General features: G+C 34.4%; 5 protein-coding genes across 9 annotated transcripts; 2 read left to right on the top strand and 3 right to left on the bottom strand.

Annotated features, from left to right (window-relative positions):
- Positions 1–612: 612 nt before the first annotated feature.
- On the bottom strand, positions 613–8242 carry LOC149380699 (uncharacterized). Of its 3 annotated transcripts, XR_016301962.1 has the most exons (6): positions 7955–8173; positions 7109–7176; positions 6886–6951; positions 6683–6754; positions 862–984; positions 613–764 (listed from the first exon to the last, which is right to left on the bottom strand). XR_016301962.1 is itself a non-coding variant. In XM_089629758.1 (4 exons), exon 4 carries the CDS (start codon positions 5839–5841, stop codon positions 1363–1365), a length of 4479 nt encoding a protein of 1492 aa, XP_089485884.1. In that variant the 5' UTR covers positions 5842–6754; positions 6886–6951; positions 7109–7176; positions 7955–8242; the 3' UTR covers positions 1271–1362. The 3 variants fall into 3 exon arrangements, 2 of the variants coding, with proteins under 2 accessions (XP_089485884.1, XP_089485885.1); XM_089629758.1 differs by lacking the exons at positions 613–764; positions 862–984 and having other exon boundaries at positions 1271–6754; positions 7955–8242; XM_089629759.1 differs by lacking the exons at positions 613–764; positions 862–984 and having other exon boundaries at positions 5470–6754.
- An 831-nt stretch (positions 8243–9073) lies between these two features.
- Positions 9074–10148, top strand: SRC2 (soybean gene regulated by cold-2). The gene has a single exon (XM_089602124.1). The coding sequence runs from the start codon at positions 9301–9303 to the stop codon at positions 10090–10092; it is 792 nt and encodes a 263-aa protein (XP_089458250.1). The 5' UTR covers positions 9074–9300; the 3' UTR covers positions 10093–10148.
- Positions 10149–14109: 3961 nt separating this feature from the next.
- ATATG18A (Transducin/WD40 repeat-like superfamily protein) lies at positions 14110–17352 on the top strand. The gene is made up of 4 exons (XM_089630186.1): positions 14110–15056; positions 15795–16005; positions 16241–16367; positions 16989–17352. The coding sequence occupies exons 1-4, from the start codon at positions 14220–14222 to the stop codon at positions 17077–17079; spliced, it is 1266 nt and encodes a 421-aa protein (XP_089486312.1). The 5' UTR covers positions 14110–14219; the 3' UTR covers positions 17080–17352.
- Positions 17353–17593: 241 nt separating this feature from the next.
- On the bottom strand, positions 17594–21491 carry DEG14 (Trypsin family protein with PDZ domain-containing protein). 3 transcript variants are annotated; one of them, XM_089630183.1, is made up of 11 exons: positions 21413–21491; positions 21186–21276; positions 20881–21003; positions 20619–20792; positions 20397–20530; positions 19792–20003; positions 19538–19619; positions 19303–19445; positions 19049–19169; positions 18282–18374; positions 17594–18004 (listed from the first exon to the last, which is right to left on the bottom strand). In XM_089630183.1, the coding sequence occupies exons 1-11, from the start codon at positions 21413–21415 to the stop codon at positions 17888–17890; spliced, it is 1293 nt and encodes a 430-aa protein (XP_089486309.1). In that variant the 5' UTR covers positions 21416–21491; the 3' UTR covers positions 17594–17887. The 3 variants fall into 3 exon arrangements, with proteins under 3 accessions (XP_089486309.1, XP_089486311.1, XP_089486310.1); XM_089630185.1 differs by having other exon boundaries at positions 20619–20783; XM_089630184.1 differs by having other exon boundaries at positions 21186–21273; positions 21413–21466.
- Positions 21492–21661: 170 nt separating this feature from the next.
- Positions 21662–22510, bottom strand: HTA7 (histone H2A 7). The gene is made up of 2 exons (XM_089630349.1): positions 22179–22510; positions 21662–22094 (listed from the first exon to the last, which is right to left on the bottom strand). The coding sequence occupies exons 1-2, from the start codon at positions 22380–22382 to the stop codon at positions 21855–21857; spliced, it is 444 nt and encodes a 147-aa protein (XP_089486475.1). The 5' UTR covers positions 22383–22510; the 3' UTR covers positions 21662–21854.
- Positions 22511–27601: the final 5091 nt, after the last annotated feature.

Raw genomic sequence — 27601 nt, 5'->3', positions numbered from 1 at the left:
AAATATGATGATAAAAAATATAATTATGTAAATATGTGTATGACGTAATTATTTTTTCCATATGAGGTAAAAATTCAGGGAGCCCCGTTGTACTTTTTTTTTTCCCCTTCTTATAGAGCATAACGAGTTGGTTGCCCGCGCGTTGCTGCGGATTCTAAGTACGTGAAATTTTGTTGATTTGGATTTAAAATTTAGTGTTTATTTGATCAATAACAATATTATGTAAATATTTAGAAATTTATTGGCTCCTCATATTTTATATTAAAAAATGTAGTATTTGCATTTAGTATATATATATATATATAGTATATATATATATATATATATATATATATATATATATATATATTGTGTGTTTCTCTTTATATATTAGTATGAAGATATGTACTACTTTATTTTAGCAATGAAAGTATTCATAAAATGATATATATTAAGTTATCAGGAGCTCATATAGATATATGATCATCATATACAATCATATTAGTTTAGATGGTTTGATAATTTTATGGTCAAGTGTCTTGATCTAAACATTGGATTGCCGGATTTTCAATCAAATTGTTGTGAAAATATCGTCATTATTATCATTTTAAATTTATTACGAATGAAAAAGAAATGCTCAAATTTAATTAAAAATGATAGAAAGTTTACATGCATATAATAAATAATTCTAAATGGGCTTAAAAATATATATACATACAATAATGGAAATAACTAATGAGATGTTTTGAATGTTCATTGTGTTCCTTGATGTTGCTTCCTGCTACCTATATAAAAAAAATATTTGAAGTATGAAATAATGTTAAATAAAATAACAACTAATATACACATAAAGATGATTATATCGGACGTAAAAAGTACTACCTGAATATATTTTGAGTGTTGGGTGTTCTTGAAATATTGTGATATTCATGCAACAACTTTGGCGCTTGATATTTTTGTTGATTGTATCGTTACACTGGAGAGTTGCGGCCTTTGTTTCTGGCCCTATAATAATCAACAAATATTTTTTATTTAGTCTCTACAATTTTATGAAAATATTTTTGTTGTGGTTAGCATAAAGGGTTTCATATTATTACGACTGGGGAAAATGAACTAAAGAAAAAAAATGTGCAATAATGACTGTCTTTATCGTTATGATATGACTTTGACATTAAAAATGTAATGTGTTTACCTCTTCTTTGAGCAGATGAAAGTCTCGCTTATGCTCAAATTAATGATAAAGTCATCATGAACTCTCACGGACCTCTTGTTGCTGACTATTGTGCTGTTTGTTTGATGTTATTATTGGCATTGACAATATTTATGTCATGAAAATTATTTTATATACATGAATGAATTAATTTCGAATTTTATATGATGTAACTATTTTGTATTATAAAGAATTTCCTTATAAACTATATTTTTGACATGATTTGGATATTTATTCATGGATTCATGAATTAATATGGATAAACCATTTGGTGATTTTACTCTTGACAAAGCTACATATAATTGACCGTGAGTAAATATTTCATTTTCTATATACAAACCAATTCTATCAAGAGATTGTCCTTGACTTTTGTTTATTGTCATAGCATATGCGATTTTTACAGGAAATTGTCTTCTTTTTAATACGAAAGGCCATTTTGATTCATGTACAGTCATCTCTATTCTAGGAATGTAGACTTTTTCATTTGTACTGTCAGAATTAATGATTTGTCCTTCAATTATTCTATTAGTTAATTGTGTAATTAGTAGTCTGGTTCCGTTACATAGTCCTAATGACTGATTTAGATTTCTTAATAACATGATGGGTGTTCCTATTTTTAGAGTTAATTCATGTGGTGGTAGTCCATTGAAAATAAGTGTATTTAAAAATTCCTCCGGATATAGAATACTAAGTTCGTCCACGTTTCCATGTGATGCTGAAATAGTATCACAACTATAATAAGTTTTGGATTCAGTAGACAATAATGATATAATGTGTTGATTTATTTTATCAACAGTTTTATTTTTGGGGGATACAATTGTTCGTTGTTTTAAATATTCAATATTATCAAAATTTGTAAAAAATTCAGTATATATTGAATTCGAAATTGTTTGAATGGGGTCTAAATCATAATGTAGTATGAATTTTTCAGGTATCTTTATCCATGTAGCATCTTCGTTTTCCATATCTTTGATTCCTTCTACAGTACCATCGCCAATGCTTAAAATCCATGAGGAAAATTCTTTTATTTCATTCTTTTCTTCTAATGATATATTATGTCGAGTAAGTCGCATATTTTTTGTTAAAGTTAAAATATCAAAATGTCTCCATAGATAAGAATTAGTTAAAGTTGCATCAATTATATGTTCTTTAGATCCTGATGCTACAATGGGTAAGATTTGACGGAAATCACCGCCCAATACCATTGTCATTCCTCCAAATGGTGTGCTATTATTTTTCAAATCTTGTAGTGATTTATCTAAGGCTTCAAAACAATATTTATTATTCATTGGTGCTTCGTCCCATAATATAAGAGATGTTTTTTCAATTAATTTTGATAATTGTGTTTGCTTTTTGATGTAACATGTAGAGAATGTATCTACTGATAATGGTATTCGAAATCGAGAATGTGCTGTTCTACCATTTGGTAACAATAAAGACGCTATTCCAGATGAAGCAACAGCTAAAACAATTTCATTAATTGATCTTAATTTAGTAATTATAGTATTCCACAAATATGTTTTCCCGGTTCCTCCGTGTCCATATATAAAAAATAGCTTGTGCTCTTGATTTATAGCCGAATTTAGAATTTTTTCATAAATTTTTTTTTGTTCTTCATTTAAATGACTAACTAAATTTATATTGTCTTCTTTTAATTTACTTGTGTCGTAATTTAACTCATCTCTTATAAGCTTGTTATTTAAATCTTCTAATAATGATTGTTTTGGTAGGGGTAGGTTGTAATTTTTCAAGCTTGATGAATTCATATTCAATATTTTTTCTAATTCATACAACACATAATCATAGAGTTCTTGATCAGGTATGTGAAAATTAGTATTGTTGAATAATCTGCGAATTTTAAATGTAATATCATCTGTCATGAGTTTCCAATGTTGGTCGAACAGTTTTATTGGATCATTTACATTACAAAATAGTAGAATCAAAACAAATAATTGTCTTAATTGTGTTGATGTTGAGATAAATGCGGCTTCCAAAATTGAATCATTCCATTCTTTATCATCGCCTAATAATCCCAATGCATTGCACGTAGATTGAAAAGTAGGATATATAGTGCCGTCAATCGTCTTTAGTGATGCAAAGCTAGTAGCACTTTTTTTATGATTTAGTAGTAATCGTAAATAGTATAACTCTCCTGAATTTGGGTGCACAAAATATGTTCGTCCAATTGTATGACCAGAATGTCTCTGAGTCCAAATTTTATCTTTGTTATTCCAAACCCATTTTTTTGGAAATTGTGCATAAGTAAGCTCTCTAGCTTCTTCATTTGATGTATTTATTGTCATCCATTCTGTTAAAGTTGTTTTTTGAATTCCAGGTTGTTGTAAAATATTTTCGAGTTTCTGATTCGAACGATATGTAATATTTTGTGTATGTGGTAAATGAATAGATAATCTTTGAATAGCTGGTATTCTATGATGTATAGAGTACTCAAATAATCTCCATATAGCTTCGTAGGGTGTAATGTAACGGCAATTAAGATAATTTTTAATTTCATCAATCTCTATTACATTTGTTTCTACTGAATTTTCTAAACATATATTCTCTTCAAATGCTGCTCTTATACGGTCCGGTCCTTTAGTTAAGTATTTAAATAAATATTTTATTAACATTGACTGCGAACATATTTCACTATTTATATGAGCATTAAATTTGAGACAAAGTTCTCTATTGTAAGGTACAACAAATCTATTATCTAATTTAATATGTTCCTTTTCTGAATAAAAATTAGTATTTCTGCGTTTATAGTTAATAATTCCATTTTCATCAATTGTTGTTTCATTTATGATTTGTTTGGGAAATTTTTTTGAACACATTGAATTCTTCATACACGCAGCATTAGTTTTAGCAAGATCACATGGCCCATGTATCATAAATTGAGTCACTATGTTATATCCCAATAAATCTGTATTAGGGTCTGGTATCTCTGCCGAAATTATGTTATCTATTTGTGAAGGTTCATGTATCTTGTTTTCGGGAAGTAACCAAAATAAGAAATGACAATGTGGTAATCCTCTTTTTTGGAATTCAACAACGTATAAATAAGCAATAATCGGTCCAAATATAGTTCCTGATTTGATTGTTTTAAGTATTTGATCTAATTTCATTTTGAATACTCTTGTTGTTATATCAGGTCTATCTTCTGTTTTTTGGCCAGGAATCATAGATAACGCTCTTGTAATTTCTGGCCATTTTGGATTGCAAGTAAATGTTACAAATAAATCAGGATTTCCATACTCTCTACAAATTGCCATCGCATCCTGATAATTTTGCATCATATATCTTGGACTTCCAGTGTGACTCGATGGAAGAATAATTCTTTTTCCTATAGTATTTGCATCAGTATCTCCTCTTCTAATAGCATCTTGTATACCTTGATATATTTCTGACCTCAAATTTTGTTGATTTTTTCGTACAAAATCTAATCGATCTTCTTCTACGGAGGCAAATGCGTCGACTAAATATTGCTGAAATAATCTACCACTTCTTAGTAGAGTACTCGTGTGATTATAACGTTGTTGTATTTGATAGCAATATACCGCTCTCATTGGAATCCTTTTTCGTATAGGTTTCTTCTTCAAATGATCAGTATTCCACTTTAAATCTGGTCTATATCCATCTTCTCCATATGGAAAGAGTAATGGGTATTGCAGTGACATATATGAAGGATGTAATTTTGTAATTCTTTGTAGATTATTTGATTTTGTTTCTACAATAATATCTTTTCCTTTTTCACAATCTCCAATGTCACCAACAATTAACCCACCAATGTCATTTGATGTTGGTAAATCATATTGATTAGAATCAGAATTTCGACGACCTAAAAGTCGAAGTCTTATACATGGAATGTTCGTTTCATTGTATCGGTCTCTTATAGTTCTGAAAATTTTAACTAATATATTTGTTTCATCTAACATATGAAGTAATTTCTGAATAATTGATTCCGTAATTACTCTAGAAGGGTCATCAAATTTAAGCGTTGACATTCTGTTTTGGATTTCATTCTCTGTGTCATATATATATAGTTGTGCAAATCTCGGAGGCTTATCGTCAGTAGGTAATAAAGATCCCAGTAAATGATGTACTTGGCCACATATTTTAAAAATATACGGACCATGCGAGCTGTTTATGTTTGAATCTATATTTGCACCAAAAGATGTAAAAGCTAACATGGAATTTAATGTGCGAATATTTTTTTTGTAGTATACACTTTCTGGTCCGTCATAATAGTCTAACAAATGATTTAGTATAGGAGGACTGTCTTTCAGTAAAGGTAATTTAACTTTACCTTTTTGGCAACATAAATTATATTTTAATGGCTCACTACCATTTTTACTTTCATTCAACCAAAAATAAGCACCACAATATTGACAACAATATTTACAATCGCCCAAATCTAAATATGAATCTTCTAGTGATACTGGTGCTACTTCTTGTGGTGCCGTTTTCATATTACAATTATTTTGTGATATTCTAGTTGGAATATAATGGGATGAAGTTGATGGTCTAGAAGTAATGTTTAAAATTTCAATATTTGAATATTTAGTATTTGTGAACATAATATTAGATCTACATTGTTTGTTTTTTCTTTGATTAGGATCACATGAAAAAGTATTTATACGTTTTCTACCCATGACTTATAAACACCAACCAAAAGAACATGTCAATGTGGTTAGTTCAATAACCAAGAGTGGTTAAAAAAAGATAACTAAGAGTGAATGCAGTCATATAAACAAATAAATAATAATATTTTAAATTAAACAATTAACACATAGTGCATATGTAATATTTATTCTTACTACTCTTACATGTTTTTTTTGGTTTACTATTTTTTTAAGATAAGAGATACGTATACGTATAAGTTGAAAATAAACGTCCAACCAATAAATTAAATAATTTATTTTCCAGCCAATAAATTAAATAATCTAATTTTCAATATGTGTTGGTCAGAATATTATATTAGCTTAATATCTACGTGTTAGTTATGACTCGAGATCCGAGTAGGGTGAATAATTATATTTACTACTCTAAGCATGCACAAAAATTATTAATTAGAGTATAATATTATAGTAGCTTAATATTTAGGTAACAGTTATGAATTGAGATCTGACTCACGCGAACACTTATATTTACTACCGTAAGCATGCACAATTATTTATTAATTACAACATTGAAAAAGTGAAAACACTACCTATCTAGACTGGAGTAAAAGTATTGTAAGTTGATCTATTTAATAAGTGAAACGACTTGCATGTAGAATAGGTGATCTGTTTATGCAAACAACACTGAAAGATTATATTAGCTTAATATCTAGGTCATCACAGTCATGACTCGGGATATAACTCAGGCGAACAATTATATTTACTACTGTAAGCATGCACAATTATTTATTAATTACAATATTGGAAAAGAGAAAACATTATCTAGACTGTTGTAAAAGTATTGTAAGTTGGTGTGGTTATTAAAACGACTTACATGTAGAATAGGTGATCGTGTTTAAGCAAACAGCACTGAAAGAGCAACAGTCAAACTAAATGTAGAATGTACCTGAAAAAATATTATACCGCAAAAAAATTATCCTCATTTATTTTCTAACACTAAGAATATTATTTGTAGCAAAAACAGATTTTTTTTAGTAACACCATTTGCAAAAGCAAATTATAAAGGGGGGAGCTTACTCGTTATTAATACAATAAAAGATTAATAGCAGTAGAGATAAAGAACCGATGACGTTTTTCCAGACCCTGCAATCAAAGCCAATCAAAACCAAACGTATATATTAGGTAAACGAACCAAATTTGTGAGCTGATACACATATATATAATCTAAGAAAATTATATGTAGTTAAAACGGATAATTTTTATATTAAAGCACATGCAAAAAATAAACCGGAAAACTTACTTGTTATAAATGTAGTAAAAGATTAATAGCAGCACGAATAAAAAGCTGATGGTGGTTTTTTTTAGTCCCTGCAATGAAAACAAAAAGAATATGTTAATACACGAATTATTATTTTCAGCTGATATACATGTATTGATATAGCCTATTTAATACTATTTTTATCTGCTTATTAATTGTATAAAGTAATAAAACAAAAATTGGTGGAGAACACGTAAAGTAAATAACAATATCTATGTGATATCTAAGTAGTAGTAACTATATATTTTATTCACTGAATCTACGCCATTATAAACTTCTGTATTAAATTACAAAATAGCCATAAGAAGGCATAGAAAAGACAGAGAGACGTTCATTTAATATAAGTAACATAAGAGAGACACTATTCAGTTGTTTAAAATTTTATTATGTTGCAGAAGCGGTACAATTACATATTTTATAGTTATTGTGTGGGAGAAACAGATATCATTTAGTTCTGACGTAAAACAGAAGATATCATTTAAATATTTCTTAAATAGTTTAACTAATAGTATCATCTTTTATGGATGGGTAGAAAATATTATTACTGGACGAAGAAAATTTAATTGAAACTTAAATGGAGAATGTTCATATGAAAAAAAAAAATTATTTGAGATTCGTATGTGATTGAATATAAAAAAAATCAATATTCGTTAATACGATATATATACTTTTTTTTAAGCCCGCTATATATATATATATATATATATATATATATATATATATATATATATATATACACTTTTTAGTTGCTCAAAGTATATTTACAAACTTGTAATAAATACTATGATTATCTATTAATACATTTATATAATGAGAGGAGCAGTTTACCTTAGAATAAGAGTCAAATCTATTGAAGTTGATAGTGGATCTTAGTGGCAAAGGGGAAATAGTCTCAGGCGATATGTATACTTTTTTGAGAGTAGATGAATTTTGTTTTGGGGATTCGTCTATGACATTAAACCGTTTAAATAGTCCACAAATATGAGGACGTAATAAAATATCTTCGAAACCGTAGCTATCCTTTAAAACCATGTGTCACTAAACAATTATACGTGTAGTTGTGTGGTGTCAACACCTAACTTAAACTTGACCCATGAATTGCGTTAATATCATAATTTTTTTAGTGGATATGTATGGAGATATCTCTCTTACCGCTAACATCAAAGTGCACAAATATTATTTTTACGATTTTCTGTATATATTGGTGTACAACAATATAATTGCATGTCATAACTATCCAAATCAAACCAGTGATATGTATACACACTTTCATTTACATGCAGTAATAACTCAATAGTCATAAAGTTTCCAAAGATAAAAATAAATTCTTTTTGTCTGTCTAAAAAAGATTCCATCGACCAAGTAAACCATTTATATTGTTATATATATATATATATATATATATATATATATATATATATATATATATATATATCAATAGTTATTACTGCATGCACTAACGGGCATGGCTGAATACATAATGTACACCTGTACCAAGTGGAAGACAATAGTCGGTTAAATTCAAAGCTTTTGGGGACAAATATCCCAATTATATCCTACGGGTAGAAGGATTTTTATTAAATTTGTGAAGGATGATATAGTAATTCAACTTTCACTCTCTTTTAGTAAAGTATAGAAAGCCATAAAACCGCAGGAATTTCCTTCTACCATCCTTTTGTTTTTTTAGGAACCTTCTACCATTCCTTATTATCTTATAATGATGATAACATAATCAAGTACGTCTTGTATATGAACTACCTCTAAAAAAACGGAAGATGCGAGTCTTAATCCCTACTCTTCTTCGAATGAATTCCAAAAACCTTTTGAACAGAATTAAACAAATATGAAATAACGCGTTATCGCCGTCTTTAAGCTTGCGATATTAACATATAATAATTTAAACTTAAAAGAACAAAATAACAACGAATCACACGCTTACGCGACTATTCTAGTAAAATCCCAACAAATTCCAGTCGGTTATACATCATCGTTCTTCTAGCTTCCCACATTTTCCTCCATTATCCACGCAATATATATATACACATACGACTCCCAAAACTAAATATCTATCTTCAAAACAATCAAACAAGCAAACATCTCTTTTTTTCTTTTTTCGACCCAAAATTCGAAATCTTCAGAAACAAACAGACGACAGAGCAAAGCCAAAATCATCGATGGAGTTGATACCCATGGAAGTAACCCTAATACAGGCCACAGGGCTGAAAGACGTAAACCTCTTCTCCAAAATGGACGTGTACGCAGTGGCGTCAATCAGCGGCGCGTGGATCCCAGACGCGACACAGAGAACGCCCGTGCACAAAGAGTCGGGACCAAACCCTAGATGGAACCACACCTTCAAATTCTCGGTCCCCGACCCCCAATCTTCGCAGGGCCAGCTCAGCCTCACCATCCGCCTCCTCTCGGACCGAAGCCTGGGCGACAAACCAATCGGCCAAGTCCACGTGCCTCTCAAGGACCTCCTCGCCGCCCCCGAAAGCCGCCTCAGCTACGCCGTCGTCCTCAAGAACGGCAAGTCCAAAGGAACGCTCGATCTCTCCGTCAAAGTCGGCGACAAATTCACCGCTCCGGCTCAGCCGCACCCGGCGCCGATGGCGCAGAGCTATCCGGCTCAGGCGTATCCGGGACAGAGCTACCCGGCTCCTGCGCCGATGGGACATAGCTACCCGGGTCAGGCGGGTCCGAGTTATCCGGGTCAGGGTGGCCCGGGTTACGCTTATCCATATCCGGCGCCAGGTCAGCAACCGGGGTACGGGTATCCGATGGCGGCGCCACATCAGCAAAGCGGGTATGGGTATCAGAAGCCGTATAAGCCGAAGAGAGGCGGAGGGAACATGGCGATGGGTCTTGGAGCCGGGCTTTTGGGTGGCCTTCTCATCGGAGATATGGTTTCGGACGCTGCTTCTTACGACGCTGGTGGTTTTGATGATGTTGGTTTTGATTTCTAGTTTTTTTTTTTATATATGTTTTTTTTGTACTATAAATAAATGGTTGGTTTTTTGTACTATATGTTTTTTTATATAAAGCATTGGCTTTCCGAGTAATCTTGCCCAGCGCACCGGAACGAGGACGGAAAATTCCTTCCGATTGTTAACGGAATACTGTTCGTCGGACTTTTAATTTTTTCTGGATAATAGGATATATTTAGACTTCTTAAAAAATATATTTTTTTAGTTTGCGATCCGGAAAGAAAATTTCATTTTATTTTGCGCAAGTAATTGCGAGAATTTAAAGTAATAAAAAACCAACCGCGACGATACGCGTTCATGACTAATCATAAAATTACATGTCGCAAATATTTCTATTCACTGTTTTTTTTTTTTTTTTATGTTTCTCCACTCTAAATTTCTTCTCAACCGATTTCAGTCGAGTCGATTCTTTATCGGTTGGTACTATTGGTGGTTTTTGGATAATGGGTTCTTTGATTTTTTTTTTCTCCGATTATTTATTTATTTTATTTTGAGATCAAACCTTTGAAAATTAAAATAACTAACTCAATTGAATATTTAAACATACCTTGACTACTAACTCAATTGAATACATCTTGATGTGGGACTTATTATACCCCACTCACACCCTAGATTAAACAATTTGAGCTCGAAGTTTATACGTAAAGTTTGTAGGAACATGTAGCCCAACATCGAGAATTAGTTTGGTTTTGATACAATTTTAATTATAATGTGATTCAATCTCAAAACCATCCAACAATCAAAAGAGTAACACGTAAGTGATGTTTATAAGGAACACAAAAAATACAACACGTGGACAATTTGAGAGTAGTTTTTTTTTTAGTTATTGGATCTCACAAATGAAATGATCTAAATATAATATTGAATTCGGATCAAAACGAACGGAATTGGTTTATCCGTTTCATTTCGATACAAAAATCAATCGAAATATTTTAATTGTGTGCGGGCATTGCACAGTCATCATAAAAAAAATTAAAAATTACAAAAAATGCATGAATTTCTTTATGTTCTATTTCGATACAAAAAATGGTCGGGCATATATATTTCAGCTGTCCTGATTAGAGAATTATCCGTCCATAGAAAAACAAAAAATTATTTAAAAAATGCATGAATTTGTATCCATTCATGACAATAGAATCACACTCTGTTAAAACCTAAAAGCTTATTGGATCATTTTTCCTAAATAATAATTGAGGTTGTCATCCAAACTCTGTCGTGACGAATTGATAATCCATCCATGTCATTAACACCTCCATGTATAAGTAACCACAACTATTTATATAAAACAAATAATTAGCAAACTAGCTAACTAAAACTAGAAGAATTTCTAATTAGACAACGTTTAGTAAATTTTTGGTAAATAGTCAATTCGGTGACATGACATCTTGTGGATGATTGGGGCATTTCAATATTGCCCTTTTATGTTTGTACGGTTTGTATTTTTTGGCAATTTTCAATTTGAATTTTGAATCGCATTTATGTGGTTATTAATTAGCATATATTTAAATCTCTCTCTCTCTCTCTCTCTCATTTTGAATAGCATTTATTTGGTTATTAATTAACATATATTTAGATCTCTCTCTCTCTCTCTCTCTCTCTCTCTCTCTCTCTCTCTCTCTCTCTCTCTCTCCACCAAACGATATTTTTGGCTAAATCAACATAGTCAGAGCGGATTGAAAAATCATTAAAAATGGAAGAAGACGAGGCAAAGATTTACGACGGAGTCAGAGATCAATTCCATGCTACCTTTGGCAAGCAATCCAAGTCCCAAACTCCCCTCGAGCGACAATATAATCACACTCTGTTAAAACTTAAAAGCTTATTGTATCATTTTTCCAAAATAATAATTGAGGTTGTCATCCAAACTCCTTCATGACCAACAACACTTTAGATCAATGACGAATTAATAATCCATCCATATCATTAACACCTCCGTGTGTAAGTAACCACAACTATTAAAAAAAATTTAGCAAACTAGCCAACTAAAACTAGAGCAATTTCTAATTAGCTAACATTTAGTAATTTTTTGTTAAATAGCCAATTCGGTGATGTGACATCTTGTGGATGATTTGGGCATTCCAATATTGGGAGGATACGGATTACTCGGAAAGCCAATGCTTTATGTAAAAAAAAAAAAAAAAAAAAAAAAAACGTTTTATTTATCCATTTATATAGTACAAAACAAACATATATAACAAAAAATAGAAATCAAAACCAACATCGTCAAAAACCACCGGCGTTATAAGTAGCAACATCGAACCATATCTCCAGTAAGAAGCCCACCCAGAAGCCCGGCTCCAAGCTCCATCACATTGTTCCCTCCGCCTCTCTTTGGCTTTTGTGGCTTCTAATACCCATACTCGCCTTGCTAATGTGGCGCTGCCATCGGATACCCGTACCCCGCTTGCTGACCTAGCATCGCCATCGAATACGCGTACCCTGCTTGCTGACCTGGCGCCGGATACGGATAAGCATAGCCTAGGCCAAATCATCTGATGAAGGCGCCACATCAGCAATGCGGGTATGGGTATCAGAAGCCGCATAAGCCAAATAGAGGCGGATGGAACATGGCGATGGGGCTTGGAGTCGGGCTTCTGGGTGGGCTTCTTATCGAAGATATTGTTTCCGATGCTGCTTCTTATGACGCCGGTGGTTTTGATGATATTGGTTTTGATTTCTAATTTTTTTATATATGTTTTTTTTTTACTATAAATGGATAAATAAAATTAATGTTTTTTTATATAAAGCAATGACTTTCTGAGTAATCCTACGCACCGGAACCAAAAGAGGACGGAAATTTTCTTCCGTCCGCACGGTTCATCGGAATCAAAAAATTTGTTCTGATTGTTAACAGAATTGTAATTTCCAGCATCCTTATGGAACTCTTCGTCGGAACTATTTTCTTCTTTTTTGGATAATACGATATATTTTAGATTTTTTCTTCATATTTTTTTAGTTCGGGAACATTATCGTAAATCACCGAAAAGAAACTTTCATTTCAATTTGGCAAAAATTTTGGAAATTTTGGTCCTTAATGCCCGAAAGCCCTCTATCCGTTAAGAAACCGATATTCTGTCCTATTATCGAGAAAATAGTGAATTTATTCATTATTTAAAACGTTTTTCATCAATCATTGATTAAAAAAAAAAAGAGCAAATAAAAAACAAATATCAAAATTGTCAAGCTATTATAATTGAAGTTAAAGTCACAGATGTTTGAATAAAAATTGTCTCCCAGATTGAAAGAGTTTGCACTTGCCAAAATTTAAAGTAATAAAAAGCCAACAGCGACAATACTCATTCATGACCAATCTTTTTACATAACTTGCCCGTTAATTTGAAGACATTTAGTTAGCTGAGTGAATTATTAACTACAAGAATTAGTACACTCTCTTTAATATTTTCATATTGTGTTGACTGTTTATTAAACGATTGTGCAATCTGCCATACAAACTCCATCCTGACCAGCAACACTTTAGATCAACGAAGAATTGATAATCCATCCATGTAATATAACACCTCCGTCTGTAAGTAACCACTACTATTAAAAAAAAAAAAAAAAAAAAATCTACTAATTAGACCGCATCAACGAAGTAGGCATTACTCATTCTTCTCACGTTCTTAGATGCAATAAATTTGCTCTACAGGATTATTTATCATATATATATATATATATATATATATATATATTGTTTATACTTTATACTAACAAGGAAACAAAGCTGCCAATTATATGTATAGTCTGCTTATATTTTTTTGCTGCTAAACAATTGAATTATTGTATTTATTTTTAAGCAGATATCATTGTTTTGAGTGCGCATCTCCTAGTTAATAAAATCAAAAAATGAAAAACAAAACACTGATTGATTAAAACAAAATGAAACACAATTATCGGAAAACAAAAAAAACAAAACAATTATAATTTGACCGACCCCAATAGACTATGAGCGGGTCCCGCAACAAAGGTTAGCACCATCACCGTTTGATATTCTCACCCGAAATAAAACCATTCCTTGTGTACTGCTTTTCCTTCCTTACGCAGCCAGAGAGACAAGACAAGCAATCAATCTATCCTATCATCTTCCGAACCTTCTCAAATCCTCTGCGATGGCTGAGACTCTATCTCCCTCCACCTCCATACAGCAAACCCTATCCCTACCCGTCTCCGAACCGGAATCCGAACCCGATTCCTCCTCAGCCATCGCCGGAGTCGCGGCCGCGGCGTATTCTTCTCTGCCGTCCTTCCAAGACCACCAAAGCCCTAACCCTAGCCCCGGCCGAGTTCCGACGCTCCTCCACCTCAGCTTTAACCAGGACCACGGCTGCTTCGCCGCCGGCACCGACTCCGGCTTCCGAATCTACAACTGCGATCCATTCCGCGAGATCTTCCGCCGAGACTTCCCCGGCGGCTCCGGCGGGAACCCGCTCTCGGCCGGCGGCGGGATCGGCCTCGTCCAGATGCTCTTCCGGTGCAACATCCTCGCCCTTGTCGGCGGCGGACCCGACCCGCAGTACCCGATCAACAAGGTCATGATCTGGGACGACCACCAGTCGCGATGCATCGGCGAGCTCTCGTTCCGATCCGAGGTCCGCGGCGTCAGGCTCCGACGAGACCGAATCGTGGTGGTTCTGGCTCAGAAGATTTTCGTCTACAACTTCGCGGATCTCAAGCTTTTACACCAGATCGAGACCATCGCGAACCCCAAGGGGCTCTGCGAGGTTTCTCACGCGGCAAGCCCCGTCGTGCTCGTCTGCCCGGGGCTCCAGAAGGGACAGGTCAGAGTGGAGCACTACGGCTCAAAGAGGACCAAGTTTATTATGGCTCATGATTCCAGGATCGCTTGCTTCGCGCTCACGCAAGATGGAAGACTTTTGGCCACTGCCAGTAGTAAGGGCACTCTCGTTAGGGTTTTCAACACTTTGGACGGTACTTTGCTTCAAGAGGTATGCTCTCGTCTATCCGTCCGTGTAATTTATTTTGATTGCTAAGTTTGGGAAGAACACTATGATCGCTGGTTCATTTGATGATACCTGTAATCTAATCTTAATCTAATGTTGTGATCATGTTCTTTGCTAATACTAGGGATTTCATTAAAATGAGCTAGTACATGTGTGATTAAATTTTTAATAACCTGAACTTATTCTTTCTTTGTATGATAATACCCAAACACCATCTTCACTTTAGTTTACATGAAACACTTGCGACTAACAAAAATGTACTAAGATAAACGATCCCAACTAAAACTATTGCATTCATGACAACCTTACACTATGATATATATGATTTTCGGTTATATAATTACATTAATTGAATTCCGGTTGACCACATAGGTAGTGATATTACGTATATATTTACGTATAACTTGTTCTGGCAGAGTTTGAGCTGCAAATATCAAAAGTTTTCTATCTAGGGATTTATGAGTTGGACTGCTTTTGGCATCCTAAGTTGCTCGATTTCATATAGTTTTGTGTGTTTGAGTGTTGCAAGTATAAGTGGCTAGCAGTTCATAGTATTGGAGTTCGAAATTCTTAAAAGCATTTTGGTAGGAAATTGGGTCTCGTTGAAAGAAATTAAAAAAGGAAATACAAGATTTGAGAAGTAAAGAAGCTCGAGTACTGAAAAGGTTTTAGTGTGAAAACAAATTGAAACAAAATACGTTTTTCCACGGCTTTTTTATGCAGGTGAGGAGAGGCGCTGACCGAGCAGAGATATACAGTCTTGCTTTCTCTTCGTCGGCACAGTGGTTAGCTGTATCAAGTGACAAGGGAACTGTGCATGTTTTCACTCTCAAGGTTGATTCAGGGCTTCTGGCAAATGAGACTATGTCACGTACTTCGCCTGACCCCAATCTTTCGAATCCATCAGCCATCCCGTCTCTTTCCTTCATGAAAGGTAACTTTTCTCTTTCCAATTGGTAGTCCATGCATCAATTCTTTCCTCGCTGAGTACTTGGTTGGAAGAATTTGGTTTTTTTTTTCCCCTGTTAATAACTATAGAATGCTATGGAACTCGGATGTTGAGAATCTTGTTGGCTGTTTGATTTGAGTCGAGCAACATGACATTATTGAATCGGGGTTTTCTTTTCCTCCCTTTGGAGAGTGGACCTGATTTTGTTGGTGGTGCGCAGGTGTGCTGCCAAAGTATTTCAGCTCGGAGTGGTCGGTGGCTCAATTTCATTTGCAAGAAGGGTTGCAGCACATAGTCTCTTTTGCCCAGCAGAAGAACATCGTTGTGATTCTCGGAATGGATGGAAGGTAAAACAAGAAACTAATCGTATGGATCTCATAATTTGCATTTATCTTTGCAGAAAACGGTGGTTTGGTTTGGTTCTACTATATGTTGCCTCTTTTCTATGTGATACCTGCGTAGATAGAGCTCTAGAGGGCTGATAGAAAAATTGTTCCACCTCTGCACACAGTGATTCAACCGAATGCAGATATTTCCAGGTTCTGATTGATATCGGACAAAAATTAGGAGCTGGAAAAAGGTTTCTGGTACAAGCTAGTTTGTCAAACAGAGTAATTTTCATTTAGAGCAAATCTGCTGATAAAAGTTCTCATAAAGTCTCCACTACCCTAAAATGGCTTGGAATATCTTAGTGCCAGCAATATCATGGCTGGATTTGTAGTTGTGCTCAATCAACGATGCTTCCGCGAGAAAGCATAGCACTGTAAAAGTTTATGAACCGTAACCATATATATTGAGAAGTGACTATTTCGATGAGCCTACTTTTTATACGTATAAAAAGCTTATGATCAGTGTGGTGGGCAAAAGCTGAAGTATTTATGCTTCTTGGACATAGTTGAATGTCTCGCTGTGTATGTCAACCACAAAATTTCTTTTTACTAATTTCTTGAATTCGATATTTGATGCAGCTTCTATCGGTGCGAATTCAACCCAGTGAATGGCGGAGAGATGACACAGCTAGAGTATTATAATTTTCTGAAACCTGATCAAACATTCTGAAGATATCTTATCATGGTAAATACTTGAAGAAATCTGATCTGATTCGGTGGCTGTTCCTGTTAATACTATATCGTTGCTTTTTCTTTGGTTTCTTTTTAGGGAAGTGATTTACCATGTAAATATTTGAGAAAGTTTCTACTAATAACTTATCTTGAAATCTCTGTTGGCTCTGCTAGTTAAAACTGCAGATCTTTGCGTGTACATAGTAACATATTAAATACGTGGACTGAGCAAAAATATAAATTCCAGATACCTGCACATTGCCTTGGTACACTCTTGTCGGTTATAGCTTATAGGGACTAATTTTTTTTTTCTTTTCCTTGAAACGGGTATGTAACTTCCAAGTTCCAATCCCGCTGAACTCTCGTTTCGTGTATAGTATACAATATACATTAATGTCGGCTCTTTTTAAGTGCCAAAACTAAAGAGATGAAAACTGATCTGGAACCGTACGATCACCTTTATTGTCAAAGCTGTTGGGACTTGGACAACAAAGTATGTTTAAGTTTAACAATGCAAAGCAAATATTATACTTCTCCCAATAAGGCCTGGAAAACAAGTATGTTTTTAATGGAAGAACGCGATTTTGTATAGCTTCCACAAAGCACAATTACCCGCTGATATAATCCCTTCTGGTCTTCAAGGGATTAATATACCCACTATTTTTTAACAAAATACCATCGAGCACTTTCCATAAATTGACTGCTTAACGTTTCTTATCAATGACTATTGCTACCCAGTGCGGTATATATATTGTTCAATAAAAACAAGTCTACAAAGATAAGTACACAACACGCCAAAAATACTATCAAATGTTAGGATTAGATTCCTCTGGAATAACAGTGAGTGTAACTAATCTATCTGCATCTCTTTTAACGACCGCCTTTAAGGGTTCTCCAACTCTATCACTCATTGTTTCAATCACCTGCCAACCACAATCACCTCAATACAAAGCTTATCATTACAAACAGTTAGGAAACAAATACGGACCCTCTTTTACTTTCTCGAAAAAGATTAGAGAAACTTCCCAATTATAAATCATTCACAATAATGATCGTCCATATATACTGTTTTTAACATGATGCCACTAAGCTGTTGATATGGTATGTTATGTTTTACATAATATATAAAGAGAATAGAATAATTATATTTTCTTCTTCCATGCGACAAAAATGTCAAACAGTATTGGGAGAAGAATATACCTCCTTGATAGTTCCAACAGACTTTCCATCAAACTCGACGACAACATCACCGGGTTGGAACCCTGCTCGATCCGCAGGTGACCTCGGTGTAACCTTCGCCAATGATAACATTAGACACATCAAACCGCTGCCTTTCAAGTACTATAATGAGTATCTCCTACTAAATATATATTTTTGTTCAACATTTCAAAATTGCTTTGCGTCTTCGATATCAATGACATGCCACGTTAAAGTTTTAATATTTTCGTTCATTTTCACTTCTGCACGGCTACGCCTATCCATTCAATCTTAATATATATTTTTTCCTCAATACAAGACATGTCGTCTTTTAGTTTGTTGTCGTAACAAACGGCAAATGAATCAGGGATCTATCCTCGGCCCATTACGTCAAACCAATGCATTTCAAGTACCATAAGAGTGCACAGTATAATGACTTGCAGATTAAGGCAAAGCTATTCGAGTATAATATAAGTTGGTAAGAACTGTTGCTTTTAAGTCTTGAATTTGTAGATTTGAGATGAAGGCTTGATATTTGAAACTGAAGAAAATTAACAATATAGCCGATTCATTAGGGTAAGCAATAGTTCAATAAATAGAGATGTGAAAGAATGATATAAAAAAAGAAATGACACTATTGTGCCAGGTTTAGCCTTTTTCGGAGATACCCGTTTATCTTGTATCTCGTCGTTTTATTCCATCGAAAGTTCTTTTTCACATTGATACCGGAATTTTATATAGCAGAATAAAAGGGTGGTAAAGAATAATACCATGGCCACAAGAATTCCTCTCTTAACATTGGGAAAAGCCACATCTTTCTCTTTTAGCTGTTTGATGACCATATCATTAAGATCAATCATTTTCAAGCCGAGCCAAGGCCTAACAACCCTCCTGTGAAAAACATCAACCGGGTCAATAATGTCCTGATGGGAATTCTTATTGATTAAGAATCTAAATGTTTTATAATTTTTTTTTTTTTTTTATTGTGAAGAACAATGTCTCTTCAAGTAGCAGAACACCATACCCACTTCTCTTGAAATGCTCTACTATTTTAGTGACAGAGTCGATTGGCACGGCAAAGCTCAATCCATCGGCAGCAAGAACTTTCATAATATTAACCCCCACAATTTCTCCGTCAATATTAACAAGAGGACCCCCAGAGTTCCCCTATATCCACAATTGCCAAACACCATTATTTCCCATGATAAACGATATGAAGGAAGACCCCTCAGAGAGAGAGAGAGAAGAGAGAGATATACCGGATTAATTGCGCAATCCGTTTGTAAATACTCTCTCCTCAATCCTCCAATGCCCAAATCGCTGCTCTTACGATCAACACAGCTACATTTGAAGAATCGAGAAACCAAAGTTAGGATAAAACACTAGGACAATCTTCTCGTGACTCACGAATGAAAGATTTTAAGTAGCTTGACTACTTCCAACGGTATCTATTACTACAGGCACTTGTTTTAAATAGATTAAAAAATTAAAAAATAAAGCAATGTATAACAACCTCACAATACCGGCGGTAACAGTATTCTGAAGGGAAAGAGGGCATCCCAAGGCTATGACCCAGTCTCCGGGTCTAAGTTTACTCGAAGATCCAAGTTTTGCGACCGGCAGTGGAGTTTTGGAGTCGATCTTCAAGATGGCAATATCAGAGTGTCGATCGGCATTCACTACTGTACCCTGAAACGTCCTACCATCTTGCAATGTAACATCAACCTGAAAATATTATTCAACTTAACAAATTGGAGAAACTAAAATAATTAACCGGATAATTCTTCTCATAAACTCTAATGAGTCTCTCTCCTAATAACCTATTCATACAAAAATGTGACTAAAAATTTGCTAAATTACACTCTATTTCACTTAGGGAGTCTTAACAGAATCTAAAATAACTGCTCGCAAACAAGGTATCATAGGCATTCGCAAACTAAACAAAGAATGAAAACTTCCATTTTCCATTATAACACTCAAATCAGTATGTAGGTATATGTTTCACTGCCACGGCTAAGACTAGAAAAAGAAAAGGATTCATATACTTGAGTAGACGGGATGATATTGATATGTTTGACCGAAAGATAAAGAAATCGGGAGACTAAAACATGTACTAACTCTTCCTTTGGGCGCCATTCTTCCCCCATTGTGAAAATCGACCACGTTATGAGCGCACGTTAAAATAGTTCCATTCTCGTCAATAATCGTTCCCGAGCCGATACTTCCACCACCACCGCCAAACACGTACAGTGCTGCAAACAAAAATTGCAGTTCAAATCCCTTTTTGACCGGAACAATGATGATAAAAACGCAATAACAGAAGAGAGCGTGCGTGCATACACTGATTGATGGAGATATTGACAACAGTAGGTCCAACCCTAGTAGCAGCATTTGCAAAAGAGTCTCTCCCCAGGCATCCCAAACATTGCCTCAGGATTTCTTTCGATGTCTTCTCCTCCGCTGCTGGGCTTGGGTCGGCAGCTCTAAGCGAATATATCGGAAGCCCTGAAACGCCTTTGTAATTTACCGAGATTCAAGAAATCAATGAGCCAAATATTTCTATTTGGGGATTGAAAAAATTTCCACGAATTGAGTAACAAACCGAGATGTGAGCTCTCTGGGTTGAGAAAGGACGAGCGTGGATATATTGTTTCGGGAAGCCGGTGAATCACACGCAAAGATTCTCGCAACGGGGCTGGGAACGATAATGCTATCGTAGTACCTTCTGAAATTGTGTTCGTGACCAATTAGTAAGCCAGAGTTTATAAATCTTCATCTCCAATGAACTAAATAAAACTCACACGAATAATTGGTTTTCTCATAGAGGTGAAATTTTCAGCAAGTAAACCAATTTTTTTTCATTAATATTAATACATGTATTCACTTTTACAATAGAAGTGAAATTACCAGTGTCTTTTGCGTACCATAGACCTGACCCTGCTGCAACAATGCTCACAGCCCTAATAACTGAACTTCTGTTACGCGCTATAAGTTTCTTCTGCCCAGAAAAATCAAAGGGTAAAACATGTTGGAATCAGCTATGTTCAAGTAAAATTGCTGATCAATTATACAGAACATCAATCGATCTTGAAATTCATTAGGAGTAGGAGATCCAACGTAAACAGAACACCAACCATGAGTGAGTCGGGGAATTAAAAGTCTGAAATTCCAGAAACCACCTCAACAGTAGGAACATACGAGAATTTAGAGTCAAAACCCCATATAAGCCCAGGCCATTAAAAACCAACGTAACCATATGGGCTTTTGGAGATGCAATTCAGGCCCAAATAAAAACGAGATCCCATATAATTTTATTGCTATGCTTGAGCATTTCACTAGAGGCAATTATCAGTCGATTCCAGAATTTTGAGAAAAAAATACGCTTTAACAAAAAAGAAACAAGATAATTTCCATTCATCTTTGATATTCGAACTACATATTTGCAAACAGGAAAAGGAAAATAAGAACAGTGATGAAAAACAAGGATAAAAGCAATGTCCCTAAATATTATAAATCAAAAGTACTATCGTCTTCCTTCCAATTCATCCTCTTTATGTGGAAGCTTCGGGAAATGGTTTAGGCCTTTTTCTTGGGGGATTTCGCAGCGGGCTTGGGCTTCTCACTCTCCGAAGAAGAGGAGGTCTTCTTGGGAAGCAATATCGGGTTGATGTTAGGCAAAACACCTCCACTGGCAATGGTGACTCCTTGGAGAAGCTTTCCCAGCTCCTCGTCATTTCTGATCGCGAGAAGCAAGTGCCTAGGGTTGATCCTCGTCTTCTTGTTGTCCCTCGCCGCGTTTCCAGCCAATTCAAGGACCTGAGATTTGAATACACAACAAACGACGGATTAGGCATTGTTGGGAGAAAATTTAGGGATTCGGAGGACTAGATCGGCGTTTACCTCGGCGGCGAGGTACTCGAGCACGGCGGCCATGTAGATCGGAGCTCCGGTACCGGTTCTCTGGGCGTAGCGACCTTTCTTGAGGAATCTGGCGATACGGCCGACGGGGAACTGAAGGCCAGCCTTCACAGACTTGGTCACGGATTTCTTCCTCTCGCCTCCTTTCCTGCCTCCGGCTCCTTTCGCTCCTTTCGTGGCTTCCATTGATGAAGATTGAAGAGGTATTGATAACTGTAAGCTTTGAAAGAGAGTCTGTTTGAACGGAGAAACTAAGAGTTGCTTGAGTCGGATAGATTTGATTTGGATGATTTTTGGTGGGAATTCGGTGAGTTTATAAATAGCACAAGATTTCAAGGCGGGGCGGATTGCCACGCTGGCAATCCGTGAAGTTTCCTCTTGCCAGTTGAACGCTAGAGATTTAATCGCGCCCCCGAGACGGACTCCACGTAGGCAATCCTTATATTTCTTTGCAAACCAACGAGAATAGGATTCTTGTTTCTGAACTAGCCACGCTGGCGATCCTTGGGCTTTGTCATTATCCAATGAGATTTATGCTGATTATTTTACGCTTTTCATAAACTTGTCCGGTATATCTTTCTTCGTATAATAATAAACATTAAGTTACATAACACTTGTTTAAGTCTTTGTCATATCTTGAATATTAAAAATTTATACAAAATAGCCATTTCAAATTAATTGATTATCAAAATTGTTAAAATTTCAAATTTGTAGTAAAGTAGTCAAATTTAATTACGTTATTATAAATAAGATTAAAAATTTTGACATCACGATTAAATTTTGTGCGATTATTTATAAGTAATTTATCATTTTCAAACAAATTAATCTAGAATAAAAAAAATATTGCACATTTTATTTAATTCACTAAATTTTAGACAAACTTTGACTATTTTGCAACTTCATTACTTTAAATTAGCTATTTAGCTAAATTAAGGATCCTTAAAACAATAATGATTATGGTACTATGATTACTATCATATTCAAAGAAGAACATTATGATTTGGATATTTAACTCCTAGTAACTATTAAGTATTATAGAAAATAAATTTCATTTTGTAGATCTCAAAATTACAAATATCTCAAATTACATAAATATCAATATTAGATCTACTAATTGAAAAAGATCTAAAATTAAAAAATTTTACCCAAATTCGAACAAAAACGCCTCTCAATTCAAATAAACACCATTTCCACTATCTCTCTTTCTCACATTTCTCTCTCTCTCTCTCTCTCTCCAAGTCCGACGAGCTCCGACTGATTCCAAGTGCTTCCGACGAGGTCTACCGCTATTCCTCCGGCATTCAATGTTCTTCAAGCTATATTCACCAATGTCGTGGAAGGTGATTAAGACCTCGTCGTCATTATGGTCTCCGAGGTGAACTTGGTTGACTTGAACCCCAAGGAGTGGTGACTGGACGCTGGAGTGACTCACCATATCTGCTCTTACAAGAATGCCTTCTCCGTCATCGATTTGCTTGAAGATGGGGAAAAGTTGTACATGAGCAACTTTCCCACCTCCCAATTCAAGGGGAAGTGTGATACATCATCCTTAAGCTGACATCTGAAAAGGAGATGAAGCTCATGAATATTCTATATGTGCTTGATATTATAAAGAATCTCATTTTCGAGACCTTGCTTTGTAACCATAGGTTTAAAATGGTTTTGGAATCTCAAAAGATTGTACTGTCTAATAAATGGGATGGTATGTAGGCAATGATTATATTAAAGATGACATGTTTAAGATTAATGTAATTGCCATAAAGGCAAAAAAATAATTAATGAGAATAATTCTTCCGCTTATATTCTTGAGTCCTCTAGTTTATGGCATGGAAGACTAAGTCATGTGAATTATGACACGTTGAGAATATTAATTAATTTGGATTGTATTAAAAAATCTAATATCGACTCGAAACACGAGTGCGAAATTTGTGTTTAAGTAAAATTGACGAGAACACAATTTCATAGTGTTGAAAAAAGTAATGATTCCCTTGACTTAATCTATATTGATTTATGAAATTTAAAATTCATGCCAACGAGACGGGAAAATAGTATTTTGTGACTTCAATTGGCGATTGTACAAAATATTGTTATGTATATTTGTTTATTTATTTATTTAACAAGATTACTAATTTGTCCTCCAAATATTGGTCATGTGAGAGTCACATGCTCAAATTAAATGTGTATGATAACAAAATTTCTTGGACGGAAGAGGAACTCTTGTAGCAAAACGAGAGTCCAGAGTTTGTTTTGTGGCAATATGAAGTTGATGGGGTACTTTGTGACTCGACCTAGAGTTCAAGATAGATTTATTTAATTAATCCTTCAAAAAAAATGTGGGATATGGATTATTTATTTATATAATTCATTAATTGTATGAAAACGTCTGCTAGTTAATATAAAGGTATTGTGGTACTTATCAACTCGTTTATTTTTGTTAATGGCTAGATCGCACAATTAACCAAACTTTAGTTAATCTTCCAAATCAATGTTTGCTAATGCCAACTTTGCTACATTGCCATTAATATGTTTTTTTGTGATCACATGATATTGCGTTAGAGCATCTCCAACCGAAAAACTTACTTTACACTATTTTAGAAAGAAAAAAAATCAAATCAATTGGTAACTTATCTCCAACATAACTTTATTTTTAAATTTACAGAGAATATTATGTATTACTTCTTCAAGAAATTGTTGCAACTAGCAATTCCATTGACTCTTTTTAAGATTTTAGCTCAAGATTCTTTTTTTTTTTTTTTTAATTTAGTCACCAATGCGCTGTAAATTAAATTAATTAAAAGGTTGTTTCGTCAGAGCTATCTGGTTCACTTAGATGACAAAATCAGAACCCATATCCTATGATTGCTCATGGGTCTACAAATCTTAGAAATTATTGTTGACCAAGTGTTGAACAAATAAGTATGCCCCATCTACTCATCATGTCGAGTGACTCCGGACTATTCCAATATTTTAGATGATAAAGATGATTAATGTGGTGAAGTTACGTTGTCAAACTTAACACTATCATTAAACTTTTGATGATTTATATAAACATTTTATTACTGTCAAGAAAATTTATTAAAGCTTGACATTTGCACATTTTTATATTCTACTAATTTAAGATAAATTTTAATTACTTTGCAAATCGATTATCTAACCAAATAATACATTATTAGGAATATTGCCCACTAGAAGATGACGATTACTAAATAAGATAAGAAGTTACTTTATTAGCATCATATGATTAGTGGGTTGATGTCTGATAACATTCAGAATCACTAACAACTATCATCCATAGTCTTCGTATCAAACTGAATCGCATGCTGGGCATCCGAGATCGGGCGATGAACTAAAACTTGGTCGATGACTGATGTGCGCCTGAAAAGCCTTATCTAAAGTCATATATGTGGAACATGGGTGAGGCTTGATCACTCAGTGAGAGCATTATACACTTACAGAAGGTGTACGACCTGGACATACTTTGGTTTGGATAGATGCGTCGTTTAAGGACCGTTACGATGCATTAGCCGATGCCGTTTATAATGGTCACAGTGACGCTTGATCTAATATCCTGAAGTAATCATAGACTTCTAGATCATGTCACTCACCACGTTAAAGACTAGTCAGACGCTGATCAAATAAGTGTCTTGGGAAGTCGAAACATGATTGTAGAAGAAAGTGTTTTACAGATACAGAATCCAGCCTTCCTAATAAAAGGTTAATGTTCTCTCACCTAAGGGTTGATTCCAGAACCGATTGATTGTGCACACTTCCGAAGTTGGCTTACATTCGGTTGAATCTTTAGCTGGGGATGCAACGATGCTTAGGGCTTATATGTAACGAGAAAGATATAACGGAACAAATTGACCTATCTCGATACGAGAGAACCTGTAGAGTCATGATCACGTACTGACTAAATTAGTGGACACTCGTTACGATGAGTAAATATAATTCTAGTATTAAATAAGGGTTCGGTCTTGGATTTCACGGTGGAGTATCGAAAGAGACTAGACAATTCGATTTGAAAAGAGAAAGGAATATTTTGTTTTTTATCGAGATTGTTAAACTTCTACTACTAAGTCCATCGTCCTCGATTCGGCATCGATAAAGGCGGATAAGAACGCTAATATAATAATATGTTTTATTATTATAATCTCACTTGCTATAATAGTGATTGACAACATTAATTCCAAAAAGAGTATTTTGGGAATTAAATAAATATTTACGGCAATGTTGTGTATTTGTTGCTTGATCAAGTAAATCAACTTTATATTTATTGTTGGACAAGTAAATATGTGTTAAATGGGTTTAAAGCTATTGGGCCTTGAAAAAGCAAAAATTTGGGCTTCTCTACGTTTGTATTGGCGATTTTTGTACTGGTTGTAGAACCAGTATTTCTTTTATGATTTTCTGTTCCTAAATTAAATGAGAAAATATAGGAAATATGATTGTCCTTTATTATCTCATAATATTTAGGCTAAATATTATGAGAGTATTTAGGAGGATATATTTTCCTAAATTTTATCAACAGTAAATATTTTATACTGTTGTATAAAATAAAATACTAGATACTGATCTGACGGATGAGAGGAAAAATAGGATTCACTTGTTGATATCAAAGGGCTGAGATTTAATTCACTAATGTGAACACAATAAAAGGAAATAATATTTTCTAGAATATTATAGAATAGTCTATAAGATACCTTTTGAACTGCTATAAATAGAGGGTTGATGAGAAGCAAATTTTAACCTAATTTGATCACAAATTTCGTGGCCTCCTATGCCTAAGGTGTGCCGACTTTCGCTTCATCTTCCTCCCCTCGAAATTGCTTCAATTCCATTCTTAGAAATAAGAGAGAAAGATCAGAAACACCCCGTTTCCAGATCTAGTGAGATACAATGTTGCGCACTCATTTATCTTATCTTTCTCGGAGATTGCGTTTCGGTAGACTTTGGTGTCACCACATCGAGTCCTTGAAGGAAGAGTTCCATATTTGATCGTGTGGAGGCTTGTACGTTCAAGACGAAGACGGGTTGTGAAAGCTTTCGGTTCGTGAAACTGTAAGTTTTTTTAAACTCGTCTTTCTCATCGGTTGCTTGACATATTGCTTGCTCTCATTAAATAACGTAGATCTAGATCTTGTATAAATAACCATGTTTTAATTAGCTCTTGTTAGCATAATTTCATTGCTTCCGCTGCATCATGGTTGTTTTATGGTATCGTTTAATCAAGTGAATCACCAACATACATAATGAGGTTATTTATTTGTTTTTATATATAAGTGTGAAGCTTTTTTTGCTCGATAAAAAAAAAGCTTCATACTTGTATATATAAAAACAAATAAATATAAGTATGAAGCTCGGTATACAGATCATAGACACTAGTTAATCCATAACATAAATAATAA

The sequence above is a fragment of the Urtica dioica genome, chromosome 11, assembly GCF_054948205.1.
Source record: "Urtica dioica subsp. dioica isolate 48M chromosome 11, U.dioica_male_clone48M_v1_H2, whole genome shotgun sequence".
Lineage (NCBI taxonomy): Eukaryota > Viridiplantae > Streptophyta > Magnoliopsida > Rosales > Urticaceae > Urtica > Urtica dioica.
This window is presented reverse-complemented; position numbering and strand designations above follow the sequence as displayed.